Source organism: Castor canadensis, chromosome 9 (genome assembly GCF_047511655.1).
Source record: "Castor canadensis chromosome 9, mCasCan1.hap1v2, whole genome shotgun sequence".
NCBI lineage: Eukaryota > Metazoa > Chordata > Mammalia > Rodentia > Castoridae > Castor > Castor canadensis.
In genome coordinates, this window is record NC_133394.1 from 22330270 (window position 1) to 22354970 (window position 24701).

At 38.3% G+C, this 24701-nt stretch overlaps 1 protein-coding gene across 4 annotated transcripts in view; it reads left to right on the forward strand.

Annotated features, from left to right (window-relative positions):
• Herc3 (HECT and RLD domain containing E3 ubiquitin protein ligase 3) overlaps positions 1-24701 on the forward strand; it is a 162493-nt gene that overhangs the window by 42748 nt on the left and 95044 nt on the right. For all 4 annotated transcript variants that reach the window (XR_012435616.1, XM_074041346.1, XM_020174608.2 and 1 more), the window contains exons 4-14: positions 6615-6774; positions 10733-10809; positions 11604-11825; positions 12809-12900; positions 13764-13894; positions 14422-14582; positions 16827-16903; positions 18621-18745; positions 20324-20383; positions 23620-23731; positions 24159-24348. Coding sequence is in view for 3 of the 4 variants with exons in the window: in XM_074041346.1 (XP_073897447.1) it covers positions 6615-6774; positions 10733-10809; positions 11604-11825; positions 12809-12900; positions 13764-13894; positions 14422-14582; positions 16827-16903; positions 18621-18745; positions 20324-20383; positions 23620-23731; positions 24159-24348 (1407 nt within the window). In the remaining variant the exon portion in view is untranslated. The remainder of the gene's footprint in view (positions 1-6614; positions 6775-10732; positions 10810-11603; positions 11826-12808; positions 12901-13763; positions 13895-14421; positions 14583-16826; positions 16904-18620; positions 18746-20323; positions 20384-23619; positions 23732-24158; positions 24349-24701) is intronic.

Sequence of the window (24701 nt, forward strand, 5' to 3'; positions counted from 1 at the left end):
AGTACAGGTGCAAGCCACTGGCATGTGGCTCTTTTGATGGTTTTTAATTTCAGATCTGTTTTATTGAATATGAATGTAGTTATTCCTGCTTGCTTTTAGTTTCCATTTGCACAATATCTTTTTCCATCTCTTCACTTTTAGACTGTGTGTGTCTTACTTGCTTGATGAGGTGAGTTTCTTATAGACAGCATACAGTTGGGTCATTTTTATTTTTTAATCCATTAAGCCATTTCATATCTTTTAGTTGGGATTTAGGCATTTATATTAAAGATTGATAGGTGACAGCCTACTCCTGTCTTTGTGTTAATTATTTTCTGGTTGTTTTAAATAATCTTTGTTCTTCTCTCTTATTGTTAATCTTTGAGGTTTGTAGTTTTCTGTAGTCATAAGGTTTGATTCCTTCTTCTTTTTATCAATTCTACCAGTAAATTTTGTACTTTTGTGTGTTTTCATGATTTTTTTTTTGTCTTTTCACTTCTAGATGTTGCATTCTCTTGTAATACTAGTCTAGTGATAATGAAGTCTCTAAGTTTTTGCTTGCCTAGGACAGACTTTATTTTTTAAGGATAGATTTGCCAGGTATAGTGTTAGTGACTGGCAGTTTTATTTCTTTTATCAATCTGGAATGTATCATCCCATTCTCTCCTGGCTTATAAGGTTTCTGCTGAGAAATCTGCTGTTACTCTAATGAAGATTCCTTTGTATGTGACTTGAAAATTTTTTTTGCTGCATTTAAAAGTCTTTATCTTTGAATTTTGACAGCTTGATTATAATATGTGTTGGAGAGAACCCCTTTAAGTCTAATTGGAGTTCTTGATATACATATGTCACTCAAGTCTTCAGAAATTTCTGCTATTAACTTGTTAAAACATGCATTCTGTTCCTTTCTCTCATCTCTTCTCTCTGTGCAGCTCCAGTGACATAAGTATTTGTTCACTTTTTTTCATTTTTTTTTTTTTGACAGGCTCATACTATGTAGGTAGGCTGTCCTTGAACTTGCAATCCTCTTGACCCTGCCTGCCAGGAACTGGGATTGCAGTCATGTGCTACCACACCCAACTGTGGGTTCAAATTTTTTCTTTTTTTTTTTTCCCCCCTTTGCCCCAACTGGGTAAATTCAGTGATCTGTCTTTAAATTTTTTCTTCTGCTTGAACTTGTCAAATTGTGGCTCTCAATTGTGTGTGTATTTTTTACAATGTCATTCATTTAATTATTCAGCTACAAGATTGCTGTTTGGTCCTTTTATATGATATTTGTTGAATTTTCATTCAGATCATAAATTGTTTTCTAGACTTCATGAAACTGTTTATCTCTCTTCTATTGTATCTTACTGTACTTCTTTAAGATGGTTATTTTGAATTACTTTTCTACCATTTTGTAAATTTCCTTTTCTCTAGGATCTGTTACTGGAAAACAATTGTGTACTCTTGGAGGTGTTACCTTTACTTGCTTTTTGTGTTTCTTGTGTCTCTACATTGATACATGAACATTCAGGGCAACAGTCCCTTTTCCAGTTTTATGGTGTTCTTTTGTTCTTGTTTCTCTTCTAGGAAGGAACTTTTTCCTGTAGATGGCTCTTGGATGTTGATTGGGCATGGCGTGTTAGCCTTGGTTTTGAGTGGCCGCATTAGTTTTTGTATGGTTCTTCAGCTATAATCCTTGTCAGCATTGTTTGTGGATACATTAGTGCCTAGACTGTGGGTGGTCTGGTTATGCTGGTGTTGTATGGTTTTGCTGGGCGAGGTGCTCCTGTGTGGCTGGCTGTCAGGTGTGACAGCTGTGTGTCAGCTTTCCCTAGATGCAAATCTGTCTCCTGGGGAATGGAAGCTGCCTGGGTTTGACAGCTCAAGTCTTAGGTTTTCTGCTAGGTCTAGCTCTGAGCAGCTGAGGTCATGATGTTGCAGCCACCCGTGTATGTTGGTGGAATGAGGGTGGAGAGTCAAGAATGGAGGAATGCACTTCTAGCAGTAGGGCTGGGTGCAAGATGGAACAGAGTTGGACTAATTTTCCCAGGGAGCGATCCTCTGGGAAATCTGGTTTCAATCTGAGGAGAGAAAGAGGCTTACAATTCTGCATATTTCTGTGGATGGGATGAAGAGGAGGTCTTGTTGTTCCTGGTAGAATTTCACTCAGTCCAGTTACTTATAGGAATGTGCCTCATTTCTATTCACATTTGGGCTTCTTTTGTTCAACATCCCCACAGAGTAAGCCTGAAGATTTCTTCCTGGATAGAGGAGCACCAGGCATGGCTGTATAGATTCAGGGCACATCTGGGATGAGTATGCTACTATACACATATAGGATACTTACTATAGCTAGAATCTAAATTGATAGCACTTACACATATATAAAGTTGAGTGGTACCCACAGGTGGCTAACATCTGTGGGGGACAGAGCCAGCACAGCTGGAGAGCAGCAACCCTTTGAGGCAGGTGATGGTGGGAAGGTACTGAAATTTCAGTAGTGAATGGACAGAACTCATTAAAAAAATAGAAAATTTGGAGTGTGAAACAGAAGAGAAATACTGCCTCAGCACCTGGAGCACAGATCAGAGTCCAGTGGCAGAGGGCGGAAACTGTGGCAAAAGAGAAGGAGAGTGAGTCTCAGAAAACACACACTGTAGTTTCATTTGTGAATAGACACAACTTGTGGCATGGAGGAAGAGAAAGAGCTTCAGCACGTGGAACTTGCAGAAGCGCTGCAGCAGAGGACAGGGGCTGAGATGAAAGAGTGAGAAAACAACACTGGCCTCAGTCCTCAGTACCACGTCTAAGTAGACACAGGTCCTGGAGTCTGTATGACATACTGGCCGTGGGAATGCTCTTTCTTCTTCCTGGCGTTGGGTCATGGTATGGTGGTAGGAGGTCATTTTGAGTGGTGTCTGTTTGAGTTGTCATTTGAGTCATAGGTCTCTGTATTGTCCTATCTCTAGGAACTCCCAGCTAGGGTCGGGCCATGCACTGATCTGCTGAGTGCTGGCCTGAAGAACTGGTCTAGCTACAGAGGAAAGACTTTGATTCAGAGACACTGAGAGTTCCACATAGTAGGGAACCAGTCAAAGCCCCAGGGGGAATAGAAGCTACTTCTGTTTGGAGCCATAAATCAGGGAAGCTGCTATGAGAGCTTCCAGGACTGGAATCAAACAGTTGCAAGTGATGTTGGATAGGAGCTACACTGTGGAAAGTTGGAGTATGCATGCATTCCATCCCAGTGCATATCCTGGTGCCCCAACAGGATACCCTGCCACATGACCACACATTTGAAGGTGTAGGACCAGCTGTTGGCAAGCTTGGGCCTAACCCTGATCAGCTTGGTTGAGATCTTTCACAGATGTCTGCATGCCCCTTTTCTTCTTTTACATTTCCCTCTCCTTCCTATTAATATTTAGTTTTTCTTTGGCACTGCCCTGTTTTATTTTCCAAGACTGGGCTGTTACTACTGGGCTCAGCTGGCTTGGACTTTGGTCTCCCTGCCTCAGCCTCCTGAGTGCTGAAATGGTACGTGAGTCACCGGTCTCACACAGGTGTTTTTTTGGTGGGGGGAGCAGTACTAGGGTTTGGATTCAGGGCTTTGCACTTGCTAGGCAGGGGTTCTACTGCCTGAGCCATGCCTCTAGCCCTTTTTGCTCTGGTTATTTTGGAGGTAGTGTTTTGCTTTTTGCCCTCTTATGCTTCCTGCTGCAGCTGGGATGACAGGTATGCCACCATGCTTTTTTTTTGTTGAGATGGAGTCTCATAAACTTTTTTGCCAGACTGGCCTGGGGCCAAGATCCTCCTGATTTCAGCCTCCATTGTAGCTGGGATTACAAACATGCATCACTGTGCCCAGCTGTTTGTTGAAATGGGGTTTTCTAAATGTTTTGCCCAGGCCGGCCTTGCACCTTGATCTTCCCAATCTCAGCCTCCCAGGTAGTGAGGATTTCAGGTGTGAGCCACACACAGTTTTTAAGGTTTAATCCTCTTTTCTTACAGTCTACCTTCTTTTTCCTTCCTCCCATTTTAATTCTTTCTTTCTTCAGTTAGACCAGTTTTCTCTATTATTTCTTCTTTCTTATCTTTCCCCCTTAAATTTTTTTCTTTGTTTTCATTTTTGTTGTTGTTTGTTGGATTTTTCTTTTTCTTTTTTTACCTTTAGCTGGATCTTTCTATCTCTTCTTTATTGTTTCCCATTCTATTTACTTTTTCTCTTCTCCTTCCAGTTTTTTTTCCCTAGTATTATATTACTTCTCAAAGTTTTTCTTATTTTTGTCCATTCCCATTCTTGGTAGCACTGGGATTTGAACTCAGGGCCTCATGCTTGCTAGGCAGGCTTACCCAGGTGGCTTACCACTTGAGCCACTCCACCCCTTCTCCATTCCCATTCTTATTAACTAATATCTTCTTTTTTCACTTGCTATTATATTTTCTCCTTTTTATCTTCTTATGTTATGGAGTTGTGGTGGTAATCATTTTTAATTGGTTATTTTTGTATTTCTGTTACTGGTTTGTCTGGGTTTTGGTTGCTACTGCATTTAATTTTCTTCTCTCTGAGGGGTGTTGGGGTTTGAGATTGGTGCCTTGAACTTGTTTGTTGGGTGTTTAACTCTTGAGCTATACCCCAAATCCAGTTGTGAGAAACTGTACCTCAACTTTTCACAACCTAGTCCTGTCTAAACCTTGGCAAATAATTGAACTGAAAGAGTACAGAAGATTAAACCTTCTAGCCAACGTCTTAGTCCCCGGTGTACAAATCCCAACTCTGAAATAGAAGGAATAATGGAAAGACAATGCAACATGACTCCTCAAAAAAGAAATTCTGGTCAAAGAATTTAAAGTAATTATAAGAATAATCAACACACTCATAGAGAGCATGAACAAACATCTGAATAAAATCAAAGAGAATACAAGTTAACAGCTGAATGAAATAAGGAAGACAATTCAGAATGTGAGGGAGAAACTCAATAAAGAAATAGAAATTCTGGAAAAAAGATCAGATTGAAATTTTAGAAGTGAAAAGTTCAATAAATTAAATAAAAAACTCAGTTGAAACCTTCATCAATAAATTAGATGGACTGCAAGGCAGAATATCAGGGTCTGAAGACTGCATAGATAAATTAGAATATTCAGACAACCCTAAAATTCATACAGGAGCACAAAAGACCCTGAATAGCCAAAGTAACCCTAAGACATAAAACAATGCTGAATGTATCACGTTATCTGATTTCAATTATACTATAGCGCCATAATAAAAAAACATTGTTGTGTTGTCACAAAAATGGACACAAAGACCAATGGTCTGGAATAGAGGACTCAGAAATAAACCCACACAGCTATAGCCATCTGACTTTCAACAAAGGTGCCAAAAACATAAATTGAGGAAAGATAGTTAAAATAATTTGTGCTGAAAACTGAATATCCACAAGTGGAAGGTTGAAACTTGACCTACCTCTCACCCTGTACAAAAATCAACTCAAAATAGACCAAATACTTTAATGTAAGACTAGAAACTTTGAAACTACTGATGGGAAACAGAAGAAACACTTCAAGATAAAGCATAGGCAATGAGTTTCTTAGGAAATAATAATAAGAATTGACAAATGTGAGTGCATCAAACTGAAAAGTTTCTGCACAGCAAGCAATTAACAGATTATGGAGAGAGCCTACAGAGCAGGAGAAAATCTCTGTTAGCTACTTACCTATTAGGGAAGTCCGGAATATATAAAGAATTCAAACACCAAAAGATCAAATCAACAAATGGACAAATGAACTGACACTTTTGAAATGAGAAATACAAATGACCAATAAATACCTGCAACAATGTTCACCATCTTTAGCTATCAGGGTAACACAAATCACAACTACACTTTGAGAGTCTACCTCATTCCAGTCAGAAAATGTGGGGCAGAAGGAACCCTTTATACATTATTGGAGGAAATGTAAATTAGTGGCGCCACTATGGAAAACAGTATGGAATTTCCTCAAAAAAAATCTAAAAATAGGACTACCATGTGATCCATCTGTGCCACTCCTGGGTATGTTGTCAGTGGTGAAAGGCAGCATACAATAGAGATACCTGAACAACCATGTTCACTGTGCCTGTGTTCACAATGGCCAAGTCCCACAATAGCCTAGGTGCCCATAAATGAGTGACCGGATAAAGAAAATGTGATATATATAAACAATGGAGCATTATTCAGCCATAAAGAAGAATGAAATTATGTTATTTTCAGGAAAATGAATGATACTGGACATCATCATATTAAGACAAATACAGCATTTTTTTCCCTCATGTGGAATCTAGATTTAAAAAAAAAAAAAGGTCTTGAAAGTAGAAGAACTATTTGGGAAGAGAAAGGGGACTAATGAGGGGGTGGAGCCGGGAAGCAAGAGAGGATAATAGGGGGGGAGAAGAAACACTATCAAAGTACCTTATGTACATGTATGAAAATATAATGAAATCCACCGTTTTGAATAATTAATATATGCCAATGAAAAAAGAAATATATAAGGTTTATATCTCTATAAACATACTGATTTAATAAATGTTTTTAAAAGACAGAATTGCTCAAGAAGGTGATTCAGTGACATACCTGTTTCCAGGCTGCTTATTTGTTCTTTGGTTTGATTTCTTTCAGAACAAATTGGAGCTTTGGCAGATCAGCACATCATTCATGTGGCATGTGGCGAGTCCCACAGTCTGGCCCTTAGTGACCAGGGTCAGCTGTTTTCGTGGGGTGCAGGGAGTGATGGTCAATTAGGACTCATGACTACTGAGGATTCGGTGGCAGTGCCCAGGTAAGAATGTCACAAAAAGGAATCTGGGTTACAAATGCCAATTAAAAAAAATCACTTCTGCTGTTGCTTTGGTAGACTTCTTGAGTTTGTTCTGTTTTCTTCATTTAATTGCTGTTTTCCTCTTGCTGCTGTTATGCTTTACCCTGTTACAGCACTTGTCACAAAAGTTGTAATTATTCATAGAAATGTCTGTCTTGAGCTTAAAATTGTGAGTTGATGGGGGTCTCTGTACATTTTAGTAGCTGTGTTTGTTACTAGCTGAGTTCCTAGATCTTCATACATGTTTGAATAAGAGGGCATCTTTTCACACCTTAGACTTAAGATCATAAGTCTTAATTACTAGTTAAGTATTTAAAAATAGAATCACAAGGCTGACTCTACTACTATGCCAAATTACCTTACATATTACCAATAGATAAAATACAAATGTAGACTCTTTAACACAAAAATACTAATACAATGGTTTTGCGTTGCCTGAGTATTTTAATTCTAAATCTTAGATGATTTAGCTAAATAGCTAATAAATGCTTCACCATTAACAAAATATCCTCTGTGGAGGTCTCCTTAAGCCAGCCCTGGGAGCTCTGTCAGTGGGGAGAAAGTTAGTGTGTGTCCCCATGGGACTACTCAGTAGCTCCTCCTCTGACAGGTAGGCCCAGTATTCATAACAAAGGGCGGCCTACCTATGTCCACCTGTGACTCCTGTCCACCAGCCTGATATTCTCACCTAGTACTGGTCCTGACGTTAGAAACTTGGGTCCTACCCTCAGTCTTCCCTAGGGCTGTCACCTCTTCAGAGAGGGTAGCAGGAAGTAGATGCATCATGGGTCACTTGCAGAGGGAAGAGAGAGAAGAAAGAAAAAGAAAACAAACTCATAATATTGAAATTGCTTCCAAATGGACTTTTTGGGAGTGGGGAGTCTCAGTTTCTTGAGGGATTTTTATAATAAAAGAGGTTATTGGTAAATTTCCTTCATTTACTTTCTATTCTTTTATTCTACTAATGTACCACATACCCTTGTACTAGTTCTTGTCACATTCTTTGTAATTGTTTATTTTTTTGGTAGTGCGGGGTTTGAATTCAGAGCCTTGTGCTTGCTAAGCAGGCACTCTACTGCTTGAGCCACTCCTCCAGCCTGGTAATTGTCTAATACTTACTTTTAGTTCAAAGCTGTGAGCTCAGGGTGGCAGGAGAAATAGGCTATTTATTCTAATGTGTAAGAGTGCTTGACCCCTACATTGCTCAGTACAAGTTTGTTTAATAAATGATCTCTTCTCACCTGCTTATTGTTCCCTTTTAAGGAGAGTATATTCTTCCTCTTTCTTTTTTGTTCTTCTGAAATTTTCGCCTCCTTAATAAAAAACAGTTTTAAGGAAAAAAAAGGAACATGGAGATTGAGTGATTTGATTTCATTTCTTGATTTAAAATACATTAATGGCTTCCAAAAATTAATTTAATTTCAGGGGAAGAGGGAGAATGACAGTAAGAAAAGAGGGGTGATGTATTTTGGTTGTATGTAATATTAAGGAAAAGATTAATAATATTAGTGACAAATGTATTTGATTTGTTGATGAGCAAAGACTCTATTAAGGTTTTTAAATGGCATTTTGTTTCTAAAAATGAAATAATCTGTTATAGTAATTAGTCATGTCTGAGGTATAGATGACTTTCAAGGATTCAGTTTGTGTCTAGTTTTACATTATAACTTAATGGAAATAAATTCATTAATACCTTGGTTTTGTAGAAAGGAATAACTTTGAAATCAGATGGCTTTGTAGGCTAATACTAGCTATGTTACTTATAAGGTGAAGACCTTGAGCAAATTATTTAACTTTTCTAAGCCTCAGTTTCCTAACATAAAAATGGCATTATTTGTTGTATACCTTAAGGAGTTACTGGGAAGAGAAAATGAGATATGCAGGTGAAACACAGTATGTGTTTGCACCATAGATACTCCTTCCTCTCCATCATAAGTGTACAATTTCTGCATTATTTCTTTGTCCTTTTGACCTGTTTCCTTTCTGTAAATGATTGTGACGGTTGTGACAGGGTAATGTTGATCTGTTATGGTGAATTTGAGTGGAAACTAGATAGAAGAAAGGGCTGTTAACTGCATAGCACTCCTGAAACATTGTTCCCCATGATGGCAATGCATTTTCCAATTTTTAAAAATAGTGGGTTCTATAAACTGTGGATACACATAACAACTTGGGTGAATATCCAGGGAATTATTCTGAGTAAGAAAAGTCTATCCCAAAAGATTACCTACTATATGATTCCATTGCTACTTTATTAAAACAAAACTTTAGAAGTGATCTTGGTTGCCAGGGGCTAGGGATGGGGGATGAGGGAGGGGAAGAGGGGTTATAAAATTGCAACATGAAGAATCCTTGATGATGGTGGTGGGTATGTGAACCTCCGCAGGTGACATAATTCATGACTGGAATGTGACTCAATGATAGATACTTTCCCAGCATATACTTGGCCTTGGTTTTGATTGTCAGAATCACAAAACAAATAAATAACAAACAACAAGCCCACAAACATACTTTAATTTAAAAATTTAAAAATTCTTTATTGCTAAGAAAATGCTAACAGTCATCTAAGCTGTTGGAAAAAATGGCACCAACAGTCTTGCTACATGCAGAATTGACATATTCCTTCAATCTGTAAAAGATGTAGTATCTGTGAGGCTCACTTGAGTGATGTGCAGTAACATGAGGTATGCCTGAACCACACTTTATGTAGCCATTCATCCATGGTGGTCACTTGGATTTCTTCTACCTTTTGGCTATTGGGAGTAATGCTGTTAGGAATATGAGTGTTTAAATATCTCCTTGGAACTCTGCTATCAGTCCTTTTGAATATATAGCCAGAAGTAAAACTGCTGAATAATGGCATAGCCTTTATTTTGAAAGCCATTTAGATATTGTCCGTATTTTTAGGGATTTTTCTTCTGTAGCTTATTCCGTTTGTCCCTTTGTGTGTCTAAGAAAAACAAAATGTCTATTCTTCCTCTGCTCTCACATCACAGTCAACACAGAAGACTTCTGTGACCCTTCAGCAAGCAATTCTGCAGCAGCAGATATCAGGCTGTATTCTCTCATTCAATTCAGTTCTGACACTGTCTCCCTGGAACTAGCATCAGACCCCACAGGTTGAGGGGTCAGACTGCCTACCCCAAACTTAGATGCCATTTGTAAGACTCAGGTTGTCTTACCTGTGTTTCTTATGGACTGGCTATGAATTGGGGTGCCCATAACCTTCTCCTCCAGTTCAGTTGCTTTGAGTGGCTCACAGAACTCAGGGAAACACTTAGGTTTACCAATGTATTATGAAGGATAGAGATGAAGAGATACATAGGGAGAAGTAAGGGAGAAGGGTGAGGAGCTTCCATTGCCTTCCATGGTATTCAGTAATCTGGAAGCTCCCAGATCCTGGCTTTTTGGTGTTTTATGGGTTCTTCATTGTGCATGTATGAGTGATTATATCCTTAGCCATTGGAGATCAACTTCACCTCAAGCCCTCTCTTCCCTCACCAAAGATTGGGGGATGGAATTGAAATGTCTTAACACTTTAATCCTGCCAAATTTTTTCTGGTGATCTGCCTCTACTCTGAAGCTACCTAAGGGCTGTCAGCCATTAGTCAGCTCATTAGCATATATGAAGACATTAATCACTTTAACAATTACAAGGATTTTAGGAGTTCTATGCCACAATATCACTCCCTGAATTGGAGATGAGGTAGGAAGTAGGATTGTGGTAATGAGTCTAAGTGCAGGAGTGTTTTTGTTTTTTATTTTAAGCAACAAATACCTAATAGAATTTATGTCATGTAAGATTATATATTTGATTTTTAAAAATCTTTTTAGGCAAGGTGATGTTATTTATTACAAGTGTTTCTGATAACTGTGTTTGTGTGTGAATGCCATTTCAAGAAAGTCTTTCTTGTTCTAGGTTAATACAAAAGCTGAACCAGCAAACCATATTACAAGTTTCCTGTGGCAATTGGCATTGCTTGGCTCTTGCAGCTGGTAATGTAACATTAAATATGTGTTCGTATTATTAATTTTGAAGGCATTTATTTGCTGCAGTTTTGTGTTATCTAACTTGAAAGCTTTAACTGGTTAGGGTTCGTGTATTGTTGTTCTCAGACATCCTTTGTATAGCTCATCCTTTCTTCCAGACATGGCTTATGGAGGTGGTCACCATTGCTGCTCCAGCTCTCACAGGGAAAGATGAATAGGAGCCAGGACTGTATGTAGGTGTTCTTGAGCATAGAGAAGATTTTTTAAAAGCAACAGCTTATTCCTATTCTCAAGCTCCATTCTACCTTTAAGCTTCCAGATAACTTTAAAGGCAAGAGTTAGAAAAATGTAAGCCAGCAAGTATGGTATTCCATACTCTGTTAAAATCAATGTGCACTTTATGTCCTACTCACTCACCTGCAGAGTGATCCAGGTAGTCATAGCTGGACCTCCAGAAGTCTGTAGTCTCCTGGTCTTAGTGTGTCAGAACTAGTTCAGCTTGTAGATATAAGCCTGGTAATCAGCCTGTTCAAAATGGAATTTACTCAAACCTTTAGTATGTCCTTTGCATAAGTGTTAATAGCCTTTGAAGGACAGTGAGACTCAGTTTGTCTCTGTTGTTATGTTAAGTGGTAATTTTGGTGTTGATAATCTTATAGCATGAATTGTGTTCTCCCTTGCTCTTGGGTGGGTTTGGTGTGTATGGGGACAACTGAACAATGACTAATATTAGTAGATTATTTTTGTATATAAACCTTGTATCACTTTTTGTAATACCAGTTATCCTGTTATTATTTCAGATGGCCAGTTCTTCACATGGGGAAAGAACAGCCATGGGCAGCTGGGCCTAGGGAAGGAGTTCCCTTCCCAAGCCAGTCCCCAGAGGGTGAGGTCCCTGGAGGGGATCCCACTGGCTCAGGTGGCTGCAGGAGGGGCTCATAGCTTTGCCCTGTCTCTCTCAGGAGCTGTTTTTGGCTGGGGAATGAATAATGCAGGGCAGCTAGGGCTCAGTGATGAAAAAGGTAGGTAAAGTCTTTATTATGTACTCTCAAGTTCAAAAGTACATTCATTTGTTTAACAAATGCTTTTTGAGAATCTGCTATGTGTTGGTCCCATGTTAGGGACTGAGGAACCAGCAGTGAGCAAAACAGAACATCTGTGGTTTAGTGGAGACTATTCTAGTGGATGGGTGCAGACAACAAACCAGCAAATACATAGTAAGTCAGAGGATTTGAGAATGTGCTTCCTGTTTTACAGAAGATTTCTCTGATAAGAATGTGTTTGAGCAGTGTCCTGTAGCAAGTCAGGTAGAAAGTGGGACTTGTTATCTGGGTGAAGAATGTTCCAGTCAAAGGGAAGAGGATATGCAAATGCCCTGATGTGGGAGGATGAGTGAGTGGGGTGGAGGGAGCAAAGGAGGAGGAGCAGAGCTGAAGTCAAAGGTAGTACAGGCTGTTACCAGGGCCCTGTAGGGCAGGGTGAATATTTTGGCTTCCTTTCAGTGAGAGGGGAAGACACTGAGGGTTTTGAGGAGTGATCTGGTTTGACTATGGTGGGTCAAGGGGGAAGACTGGTTTGGCATGGTGGTGCTTGTCTGCAATCTCAGTACTCAGGAGGCTGAGGTCAAAATTAGCCTAGACTACATAGTGAGACCTCATCTCAAAAAAACAAAAACAAAGGTGAGGGGTATTGGATTTTTGTACACTGTTTAATGATGAAGTAGGTTGGTTATGTTCATTCTTGTGTGCTTTTAAACAAGAGAAAACCTGGAAGGATAAAGTAAGGTATGTGTTTGGGGTGGGGCAGGGGAATGGGGTGAGTGGGGAGAGTTGGAGAGTATGGGGAAACCATGCATTGGGTTTCAGATACATTAAAATCTCTATCCAAGTAGAGGTGCAGGCAGAAAGCTGTGTATGTAAGTCAGGAAACTAGGGGAACCCAAAGTTCATAATTGTGTGTTTTTTAGGCCAGTGGTAGTGACTTTCTGAGGCTTGATTTATTCTAGATCGAGAGTCTCCGTGCCACGTGAAACTATTACGAACACAGAAAGTTGTCTATATTAGTTGTGGAGAAGAACACACAGCAGTTCTCACAAAGGTAAGGAGTCAGAGGACTCTGATGCAGGGTGTGAGAGGGTGATTTTAATTTATTGTCTTAGAACAGTCATGGGGTTTAATTGCAACATTGTGTCTCAAACTTGACTGTTCTCTTTATCTTTGGTTCATTGATTCCAAAAGAATAGAAAAAGACTCCCTTTTTTTATGTTTGTGTTTTCCTCTTAGGTAATTTTGTAGATAGATTTTCTTAGTAACGTGTAAAAATAGTTCAATATAAATAACTTTAAAAATACAGTGCATGTTTGTTTATATGCATGTATATATATAACAATATCCTATATTCCATTTGAATACCTAAAAGAAATAGCAGTTTAATGTTTCAAAATTATCAGTCTGTTTCTTTTGCTTCTAAATGCAGTTACATTCTAGAAAGAATGAAAATATATTTTCATATCGAGAAAATACTATTATATATTTACTTTAATAAAATATCTTAGTATTTGTCGACATACAGCTATAAAACAAATTTATTTAATGAGTTTGCAGAACACTTAATTTCTTCTCTGTGAATGATCATGCAAAATCATCTCATTTCACCTGTTTCTTCTTTAAAAATTCTGCCTCCTAACACATTACTCTACTTTTAAACAATTTTTAAAGTTTACAGGTGACACATTCCTTTGAGCAGTGCTTTCTTTGTTCTATAAAGATGAGGTCTTTTTATGTTTTTATTCTTTTTCTCTTTAATGAATGTTCTCAAGTGATTTCAGTATCAGGTGAAGTATTAGGTGAGTGTAGTGTCTTGTACAGATCATCGTGATGGGACTTTTGTATACAGGTTTTAGAGTAGTATCCTCAAATTCAGAGATACAGTGAAGTTATATGGTACTTGTTCCTTGTCAGAGTGGAGGTGTGTTTACCTTTGGTGCTGGTTCCTGTGGGCAGCTTGGACATGACTCCATGAATGATGAGGTTAATCCAAGAAGAGTTCTTGAACTGATGGGCAGTGAAGTAACTCAGATTGCTTGTGGCAGGTGAGTGCTCCTCAGAGCTTCACGGGACCCTAATGAGACTCAGAAATAGTCTTTGTAGTAATGGAACATGTAACCACATGCACACCTTTGGTGAAATTTGGAGGAAATCAGATCTTGGTAGGATGTGGCAAGGAAGGGTTTTAGATAAGCAGGGTTTTAGATAGGCCTGTTTTGGAATAAAGAGTAGCAGGATGTAGAGAAGAAGTGAAGAAAAGAAAGTGAGGGTCCTATAGAGCTTCTTGGAACTTTTGCCTGTGCCTACCCTGGTTCTTCCCTTTACTCCCAGAGGCCAAATGCAGCAGGTCTTTCAGCTCTTCCATGGGCTGCTCTTCTCCCCATGACTTACAGTGTAGAGACAGATAGCATAATGCAGAACTGGCACTGCAAAGAATCACACATGAACGTGGAGAGACTGCCCAGGCACCTCTAGGAATTGCTGTGCTTTTATGTGGAAGTTAAAAGTCAGAGCTTGAGTGTACTCTTATCAGTAGAAACTTTGCCAATGAGTTAATTTATTTTTTCCTCAGACAACATACCCTTGCCTTTGTGCCTTCTTCCGGACTCATCTATGCATTTGGTTGTGGAGTTCGAGGTCAGCTAGGAACTGGACACACTCGTAATGTGAAATGTCCATCTCCTGTGAAAGGTTACTGGGCTGCTCACAGTGGACAGCTTTCAGCCCGAGCTGGTGAGAGTGATTTTCACGGCAATTTGATTATATTTTAAATGATGAAAACAATTAGCTTAAATATGTATTTTACTTATCTTGAGTCTTTTGGAGGGAATGAATATGAGTTCTTTTTTCTTTATCAAATATTTGAGCACTTGCTCTGCATGAAGCTCTGTGATTGAAATTCTAGAGGATAAATAAGACATAAAATGTTAGCACCCAAGATTTTGGTGGCAGTGTGTAAATTTTATTGTCATTGCCAACAGTGATAGTAAACATTTATTGAATTTATTGAATGTTTAATCAAATTCCATTGCCATTCTAATCACTCATACTAAAGCTAGTAATTTTCACCACCTAGTTAGAGGTGAGAAAATTGAGTGAAAGGAAGTTAAGTAACTTACCAAGATCACAGAATTCTGGAGGCAGGATTGGAACCCAGAACTGCCTTCATTTGAAAGCTCTTAGTGCTTATCCAGTGTTACTGCTACTTTGCTCTGTATGTTTTGGTTATAATATGATATGATTTTTAATGTCCTTTTTTTCTCTTAAAAATATCAAATAGCAGACTGTTGATTTCCTTGGAAGTCAAAGTATGATAGTCATTCGTATTGCATTACTACCTCCTCTAGAAATAATCTATCTAGAGGCTGACACGGAACTGGAGAGTTATTTAAAAGTAGTGTAATTTAATAATTAATTTTGATTCTGAGATCAGTAAACTGACACACTTAGGACTTGGTTGAGATTTAAAAAAACAACAATTATAAGATCCTTACCAGAATATTAAAAAATTTAAGAACAGGGAATGAGTCTTCTAACTTTTTTTCTTTTCTGTACGGGGATGAGACCCAGGGCAGTGAGTATGCTAGGCAAGCCCTCTACCGCATAACCCACACCCCCAGCACTTTGGTTTTGTATTTTTGTTTTTGTTTTTGAGCTAGGGTCCATAACTTTGTTTGGGAACTCAATATCCTCCTGCCTCTACCTCCCAACTACATGGGATTATAGGCATATACAACCACGTCTGGCTGTTTTTTTAGCCTTGGTAAATCTAGCTTGTAAACTTGCCAGTCAGTAAATATTTATGGAATGAATATGAGCATCTGAAAATGTAGTCTAACTTAAAATATAAAATAAACAAGATTTTGTCTTGGTCATATTTCCATAAGCTGGTATCTTCTCTGTTACTCGTAAATGTCCTTTTTTCCAAGGCATTCTTCTTGTGTTTGGAATATGTGTATTTAGCAAATATACCTCCAAGTACAGTGGTGCTTGCTTTTATTCCCAGCACTAGAGAGGCTAAAGCAGGAGAATCTCAAGTTTGAGGTTAGCCTGGCTTGTTGTTTGACAAAAAGTAAAAACATTCAAGTGTTTGTAGGTTAATTTGAAATCACAAATTTTTGAAGTTGAATTATAATCTGGCTTGATTTAGGTGATCGTACATTTGTGCTTGGATGTTTGACAAAATGATTTTATGACATAATTCATTCTATCATTGCTGTGTTTTAGCAGCTTTCTAAGTTTCAATTCATTCTGTCAGTGCTGCCAGCCTTCATGATAATGTGGGAGCACAGAGGAAGGCACTGAGGAGTGTTGCATTGAGGGGAAGTTCGAGCTGCGTCTCACAAGGGTGTTCGTACATAGCCAGGTGCAGGACTGAAAGGGAGTGGACAGAGGTGGAGCCATGGAATTCATGAATCCAGGCACACCATGCAGTTAGGTCCTGGGAGGCACCATGCATGAGAGTACAGTGTGTGTTGAGGTGGTAGAGAGAAGAGACATGGAGGTAGAAAATAGCGTGGAGCAGTTAGAAACAAAACTTGATAGTATTAGGGCATCGACATGGGACTGGGGCACATGATGGAGAAAAAGCAGGGCACAGGTCCATCTCGAAGGGTCTAGGAACCAACGCCCTCAGATGTGGAGTTACTTGTCTGGTATACATGACTGTTTATAGCAGTGCCCATTTTAGATTTCAGGTCAGTAGCTTGACAGCATGAAAAATAGAAACAAGGTCAGGATTAGCTGGCAGTGAGGGAGGGGCAGAGTGGAGGATGCCTTTTACATATTTATTTTTAATTGAAGTAGAAATAGTATTGGATGGCAAGCCAGGAGAGAAGGTTCTCCCCAACATAATTGAAATGGCTAAGAAGCCACTCTGGAGTATATTCTGGAATATGAGAAAAGGAGATTAAAGAGCAATTCGAGTTTTGAAAACTTCAAAATTATGAAAAAAGTGTTTGAACTTTGTTTTGACAGATCGCTTTAAATATCATATTGTTAAGCAGATCTTTTCTGGAGGAGACCAAACTTTTGTACTTTGCTCCAAATATGAGGTAAAAATTTCTTTTGACTATTATTTTGGGGGTGGAGAAATGGTGAACCAATAAATATTAGTTCATTAATTATGATTAATTATAATTAATTTTCATATAATTAATAAGTAAATATATGAAAGTAATGCTCTTTGAATGGGAGAAATAATTTAAATTTACATAGCAACAATGGTTTTAAAACCAAGGTGGAGGGCTGGTGGAGTGGCTCAAGTGGTAGAGTGTCTGCCTAGAGAGCATGAGGCCCTGAGTTCAAACCCCAGTACCGCCAAAAAACTCCAACCAAACAACAACAACAACAACAACAACAACAAAACCAGTGTGGAATGAAAGGCATCCTGGGTGTGTGCTCAGGTGTTCACTTTTGCTTAAGCATTTTTTCTGTATAATTCAGGATATTTTTGTTCTTTCAGTATATGTCTGTGACCATATTAGTAGCATAATTATCAAGAACCAGATGATCAAAACCTGTATCAGGTACTTAGGAGGCTAAAATCGGGAGGATCAAGGTTGAAGACCAGCTTAGGCAAATAGTTCACAGGACCCCATCTCTAAAAATAACCAGAGTAAATGGACTGGTGGTGTAGCTTAAGTGGTAGAGCCCCTGCTTTTGCAAGTGCAAAATCTTTAGTTCAAACCTCAATCCCACAAAAAAACCTGTGTCAGAATCTCTGATGTGTATTGCATGCCCTCTTCTCTGTAATGGTATTTTAACTGACAACTACAAAAAAATAACCAAGAAAATTTTAAATTTACTTTGGAATATATTTTATGTGTAAGCACGAAGGAGAAAAAAATGGCTCTCCTATGAATTAATGATTGGATATTTAAACATTACTTTTTCCTTCTTTATTAAGTGACAAGTATAGGTGATATAAAGCACCATGAGCTTTTTCTTAGTTCTAGATCATGAATAGAGTTTGGAGGAAATAAGTGGAAAACAAGCATTAGAAAATGAAAGTACTTTTTAAAATTTACTAAATAAAGGATGTATCATTCTGGACAGCATTTGGAACTTTCAAGGCACCCTTTTTACCACTTTTCTCTTAGGTTTATACTTGGAGCAAGAAATTGAGAGGCATTAGATTTCCATAAACTATTTGTAATCCAGATTATAACTAATCTCATCTTTAATAATATGATTTATTGGAGTTTGGCAAAAAGTTATGGCAAATAAGTGATATCTTATTGATGTTAAGTGATTCAAAGCCAGGGGGAAAGGAATCTGAATAAGTTGCACAGAGTGGGTTTTTCTGGGAAAGAGTTTGAGGCTCAAAGTTTTGGGGAGTATGCTCTCTAGAAGAACAGATGCTCTTCATTCAGGGGTGAAGGAGGCAGGGTTAGGCAGAAGAGGGAAGTTGAGCTTCAGTTCAGTTGCAATGGAGGCCTCAGCCAGTCCCATGGAAGACTCTGAAGGTGGAATGGCCCTTCAGCCAGTCCTGAGTTGAGGCAAGGGAGTAGGATTTGTACCATACCTTGCACTTCCATTCAGTACAGTAGGGTGGAGCAGTAGCCAAGGTCAAGTCCTGGAGAGCAGCCCAGTACTCCCACAGCTGGGGAAGTGGATGTCTGCTTCTATTTGGGTAGGAGGGAGGGATCTGGACAGAAACCAGAGCAATTCGGTTCATGTGAGACACCAAGTGGAGAATGTGGAGGACAGACAGGAGACAAGATCTGTGCTACATAATTCATTTTTCTGTTCTTATATTTAATTCTCCAGAATTCTTCTCCTGCTGTTGACTTCAGGACCATGAACCAAGCACATTATACCAGTTTAATAAATGATGAAACCATAGCAGTTTGGAGAAAAAAACTTTTAGAACACAACAATGCCAATACAATTAAGTATGTGGTTACTTGCCTTCATTTTATTTTTTGCAAAGTTTATTGGAACTTTGCAAAAGTTCTGGCTTATTGATGATCCCTGCTGCCATGTTGAGGTTGTGAGTGTAAATGGACTTTCCAGTTTATGAAAATCATTTTTTCTTTATTTAGCTTGATCCTATTAGCCCCAATAACAATGTATTGTTTCCCAGTTCTCACACTGCATCTGCTCCTCAACCTGCCTTGTTTAGTGTAAGATCTTAAAAATCTGACTGAGGAAAGCATAAGGTCTTTCTGCTAGAAAGAGCTCAGTATTGTGTGGTGTAACCCCAATGGCTTTCTTCACATTCATTTCCCAAAGCATCTTGAATCTAAGACAGCTATTCGCCTTCCTAATTTGAATAACTTCTAGCGTTTTCTCATTCAAAATGATTAGTTGAGATGGTAATTCAGAGGGGAAAACAAACCATAATAAAAATACTTTATTTGTGAGTTTTTTTTTTTTCTGTAGTCTAATTTGTGGGACTGAGTAGGTCAAACTGTGTACAAAGAGTGGTCATTCTCAGAAGCGCGCAGTATAGATCTTGCTTTCTGATCTAGATTGTATTGGGGAAAATGACCAGGATCCTGAACTTTGAAACATTCTGGTTAGTAACTTTTTGAGTGATGTGTCACTGGGAACACCCAAGAGCAGCTCTCCAGCAGTCCTCAGAACCCTTTTTTCCTTAGGGGCCTCTGCCATGGAGTTCATGCTGGAAGGGGAGGACAAGGAGAAGAACCATAGGAGGACAAGGAGAAGAAGGCTGGGCTGGTCTGGTCATCAGCAGGGGAGCCGTAGCCTCTGTACTTCACCAATAGTTCTGTTTTCTTATTTGTAAAACAAGGACATGACCTCCTGACCCAGATTCTATGATTAACAGAAGTTACTATGCTCTTTTTTCCTAGCTATATACTTGTTTTAGGCCTTCCTTTCTTATACTAAATAAGAGGATCCAGGGTACCTGACAAGCAACTCACATGGGCCCTCAAAAACTAGTTACTTTCCCAGAGTCTATGTAATCTAGGTAATAGAAATAAGCACTCATTTCACTAATTTTTAGGTTCTTTCTAAGATGGGCAACAGAATAGAAAGAAGTGGCTAGAAAGTTATTAATTTGCAAAGGTAATTTCTCTGTTCAGGAAATAAAAGCTCAGTTTTTTATTTTGTTTTATTTTGTGTGTTTGGAGGTGAAGTAGGGAATGTTTTAGATGGTTGGTAATAGGAGAATGTTTAAGATTGTTAATGGGGCAAGAATTTTTCTTTTAAGAGTTTTAATATTTTAAAAAATATAACTTATGAAAAAATTAAGTTCTTGTTCATTTTGAGATATGACATACTGTTTCTCTAAAGCAAATGTAATTTTCCAAGGCTTTCATTTGGGTAAGAAAAAGCTGCTACTGATGAAACCTATTCCATTAATAGGTTGACTAGATGACTATTTTATTATTAATGTTAAATATCCCATTCATTTATAATTATTAAAGGCTTCTCTCCTCCCTCCCTCTTCTTCTCTCTCCCATCCTCTTCCTTTCCCTTTTTCTTGTTTTTTCTTTGAGTAGTGGTGTTGTTCAGATATTATCTTCTGCAGCCTGTTGGAATGGAAGTTTTCTTGAAAAAAAGTAAGTGACTTAAAGTCTTAAACCCACATGTGATGCAAAGACTTACTCACTAGAGGCTTTGAAAGACTTCTGTTCTTTTTGCTGGTGGTTGGCCAGAATTCAGTGAATAAGCTGATGCTTTGCACAAAAATTGGCATGTCTAATAATGATGAATGAGAGGACACCAGGAAGGGCAACGCTGAGTCACCTGGTTGGCAGAGAAGCAGATCTAAGAAAGAATTGGTGTAATCCAAAGTCAGAATTTCAGAGTGTTCTAAACTGTTATTCCTACCATGTGTGCATTATTTGTTCTAAGTTCTTAATTCTTTAAATAATCTCCTTGGTTTCTTTGGTTTGCTTTCCCGTAGTTTTTCATTTCTCAGGAGGAGCAACTTAGAGAGAAGTTTCAAAGAGGCTTCAAGGACTTCTTGGATTTAGGCCCAGCCCAGCTCACCCAGAAATCATATTTGAGGCTGAACTCACAGGCAGCAAATAGTGTTTCTTTGCTTGGCCTACCCCTTCTGCAAACATTGCCCTCAGGAACCTGGTGTGGCAGAATCTTGTCTAGGGTTTGGATCTTTGGTGATCCCAAGTCCTGATTATCTCTTAGTCTTTTTTCTCTCAATGACCAGGCTAATGAGATTCCAAGATAAGCATATTTGTTAGCTTTCCATTAATGTCACAAATGCCAGAGACAAACAAATTAAAAAAAACAAAAAGGGACAGGTTGAGGCTGGAGGCGTGGCTCAAGCAGTAGAGCTCTGCCTCAGAAGTGCTAGGTTCACATTCTAGTACTGTCAAAAAAAAAAAAAAAAAAAAAGAGAGAAGGAAAGGTTTATTTTGGCTTACGGTTTCAGAGGTTTTCGGTTCATGGCCAGTTGGACATGTTGATTTTGGGTTGATTATGGCAGGAGAGTGTGGCAGAGGAAGGTACTCATATCATGGTGGTCAGGAAGCTGAATGGAGATAGAACTGGCTGGGCTCCCAACACTCCCAGTGACCTAACTTCCTTCTACAATGGCCCACCTCCTAAAAGTTCTACCATCTCCCATTAATGCTACTTGCTAGGGACTAAGCCTTCAACACTGCGGGTAGACATTCAAGATCCAAACTATAGTACTGAGTTTGAGTTAGACTTTAGTTCTCTGCCCCTCACCCCCGTATTAGTCAGAGATCTTCAAAGGAACAGATTAAATAGGATGGATGGATGAATCAGAGGGGATTAACCATGGGAATTGGTTCACATGATTATGGAGCCTGAGAGTTTCATCTCTCCCCATCTCACAAATAAGCCTTTTGGAAGCTAGAGAATTAGGGAAGCTAGTGGTGTGGCTCAGACTAAGGCTTCAGAACCAGGGATGCTGCTGGTACAACTCTTAGTCCGAGGTCAAAGGCTTGAGAACCTGGAGTTCTGATGTCTAAGAGTAGTAGAAGAAGGATGTCCCAACTTCAGAAGAGAGAGAAAGTGAATTTGCCTTTCCTCTGTCCTTTTTATTATGTTTGGGTCTTCAGCTGATTGGATGGTGTCCACCCATATTGGTTGAGGGTGGATCCTCCCTACTCAGTCCACCAATTCAAATGCCAATTTTTTTCCAGAAACATTTTACAAACACACCTAGAAATAGTGCTTTACCAGCTATCAGTGTATCCCGCCATTCAGTTAAGTTGACACCTAAAATTAACCACCCTCCCCCATATATCTCTCATTGGGTTGCAAGAGATCACTTCAGTTAGTTAGAGATGACAAAGTCACTTACTTGTGTCATATGACAGCTGGAATGAGATTATTCAATGCACTTCTCTCTAGGGAAAGATATTCTAGATTGTTGATGTTCATCTTTCAGAGCAACATTTCTCAACCAGCGTTATTGTATTCCACATGGGACATTTGGCAATGATGTGCTGACATTTTTGGTTGTTGCAATGGGGAGAAGTGTATTCTTGCATCTACTGGGTCAAGGCCAGGGATGCTGCTGTAAACATCCTGTAGTCCCACCTACCCATCAAAGAAGTCTAGACCAAGTTTGAGAAACTATTCTAAACAATTAGCTTTTATGAAGGTTGGGAAGTCTTGGCCAGACTTCTTCTTGGATATTTATCTTTAGTGCCATGGATTATTCTGTACAGTTGTAGTTAATTTTTTTTTACATTTGTGTTATTTCAGGAAGCATGTTTCTGCAATATATACAACACGCAGGAAAACAACCAAAGTGAAGACCAATTTTACCAAGCAGTACATATGTATAGATAAAGCATTTAGTTTTTTCTTAACAACATACAAGAAAGTCATTCTAAGTACATGGAAAGTTGTATTTGTGACACTAGAATTAGGTTAATGTCTTTGTAGATTTATTTTTAGGATAGCAACAAAAGATCCAACAAAGAAAGTCCAAACAACTTCTTTTGATTTGACTGTGAGTTCCAATGCATATAATTATGATTTTTTAATGTTAGAAACTCATGTTTTCATCAATTGTAACATTGCTGTCAGAGGTTGTTTAAAACTATCTAAATGTATCTATTGCTCATGACCAGAGCCTGTGTTGCAAATAGCTGTTTTGTAAATTAATAGATGTATTATGTTCAAGAGTGGGACTCTAAGAGATATTCTCAAAGTTTCTGAAAAGCTAAGATTATTGAAAGTTGGAAAGATAATTTGACTGTTAGGAAGTTACTGTGAAATTAGTCCTTGGGTGAATATAATTGAGTCCCTTATGTTAACTAAGAGAGACACTAATTTTGCATTTGTTGTAAACCTGGTTTTTTTTACAAATACTTTGTTAAGGAAAGCTTTAAATAAAAAGACTCCAATTGCCATTTGTTGATGAACAGGCCAGTTTGTACTGGGGATTTTTTTGCACCTAGCCACAGCATTTACATCTAGTTCAATGTACCACGGTTGCAGAAAAAGGCAAAAAAACAAACAAATAAGACCCCACAAAAGTAAATCAGGGAAATAATACTATTTATAAACTATAAGACAGTCTGAACTTGAAATGCTGCTCTTTGAACTTTGATTTGAAGGAGAAAACAATTGAAAATTTAAAATCATCTTGAAAAAAAGATTGCTGTAAGGTTTATTCTGTTGGGCTTTTACAAGGTACAATATTCTTGTGGATTATGTTTTCCAGGTCATATTTAAATATGATTAGAATGGTCAGACATTTTTGTTTACCTGTTTATAGTTTTTACCAGAATGTTCACTTTGTTTTTCTTTTACTACATATATACATATGGTTTTCTTTTTGTTTATTTAGAATTGATGAACATTTTAAAACAAGTCCTAAAATCCCTGGGATTGACCTGAATTCAACTAGGGTGTTATTTGAGAAGTTAATGAATTCTCAGCATTCCATGATTCTGGAACAGGTGTGTTGCTTTCATACAAAGTAAATTCTAGAAAATGCATCTTACATTGAAGAATTTGACTTTTAAGAGGAAAAAAAAAAGCAAGATGAAAGTTTCATATGAAAGTCTTATACAACTTTTAGTTTTATAAAAATACTCATTTTGGGAGTTTGTCCTACCTATTTTTGCTTTCTCTTTTGGTATAAATCTTTAATCTTTCTAAGGAATTGCCTTTCCAGAATGTAAGGTCTGTATGGGTTGGAATCTTTGGCTTTTGTTCTCCCTGGTGTGTTCTGGGAAGCTGGATCAGTGCCTGGTTCATAGTAGTTGCTCATTACAGACTGAATGAAGAAGAGTTGATAGTCTACCAGATAGCTGTGAATTTATAGGTTAAGTTAACTAGGTCTCAGATTCTTTGAATTTTTCATTACTTTTTTCTCTCTTACAGATCTTGAATAGCTTTGAAAGTTGCCTGATACCTCAGTTGTCGAGTTCACCACCAGATGTCGAAGCAATGCGAATCTATTTAATATTACCTGAGTTTCCCCTGCTCCAGGATTCCAAGTATTACATAACCCTGACCATTCCCTTGGCAATGGCCATTTTGCGACTGGATACAAACCCCAGCAAAGTATTAGGTGAATCTGCTAAACTTCAACGCCAGTGGTTTTGTCCTCACTTACCTTGTTGGTGTGTCTGCTGGCCCTCAGTGGATTGAGAGCTAATGATCTATTCATTGCTATTTAATAGCTTTAACATTTCTTTCTTTGCTGTTAATTTCTGGCTAACCCTGTTTATAATTTGGGCAAATTTAACTGTTATTTAGCTCATTTGAAATGATTTATACCAAATCCTGACTTTGAGCAATTCACAAAGTTAGATTATTAAATTTTAAACTACTTTTATTTTTTTCCCACATTTTGCTTGTAGTTAATAGTGCCTCAAAAATTAGTATCCACCTGTCCTCTCTCTTTCTCTAATGCCTACTTTA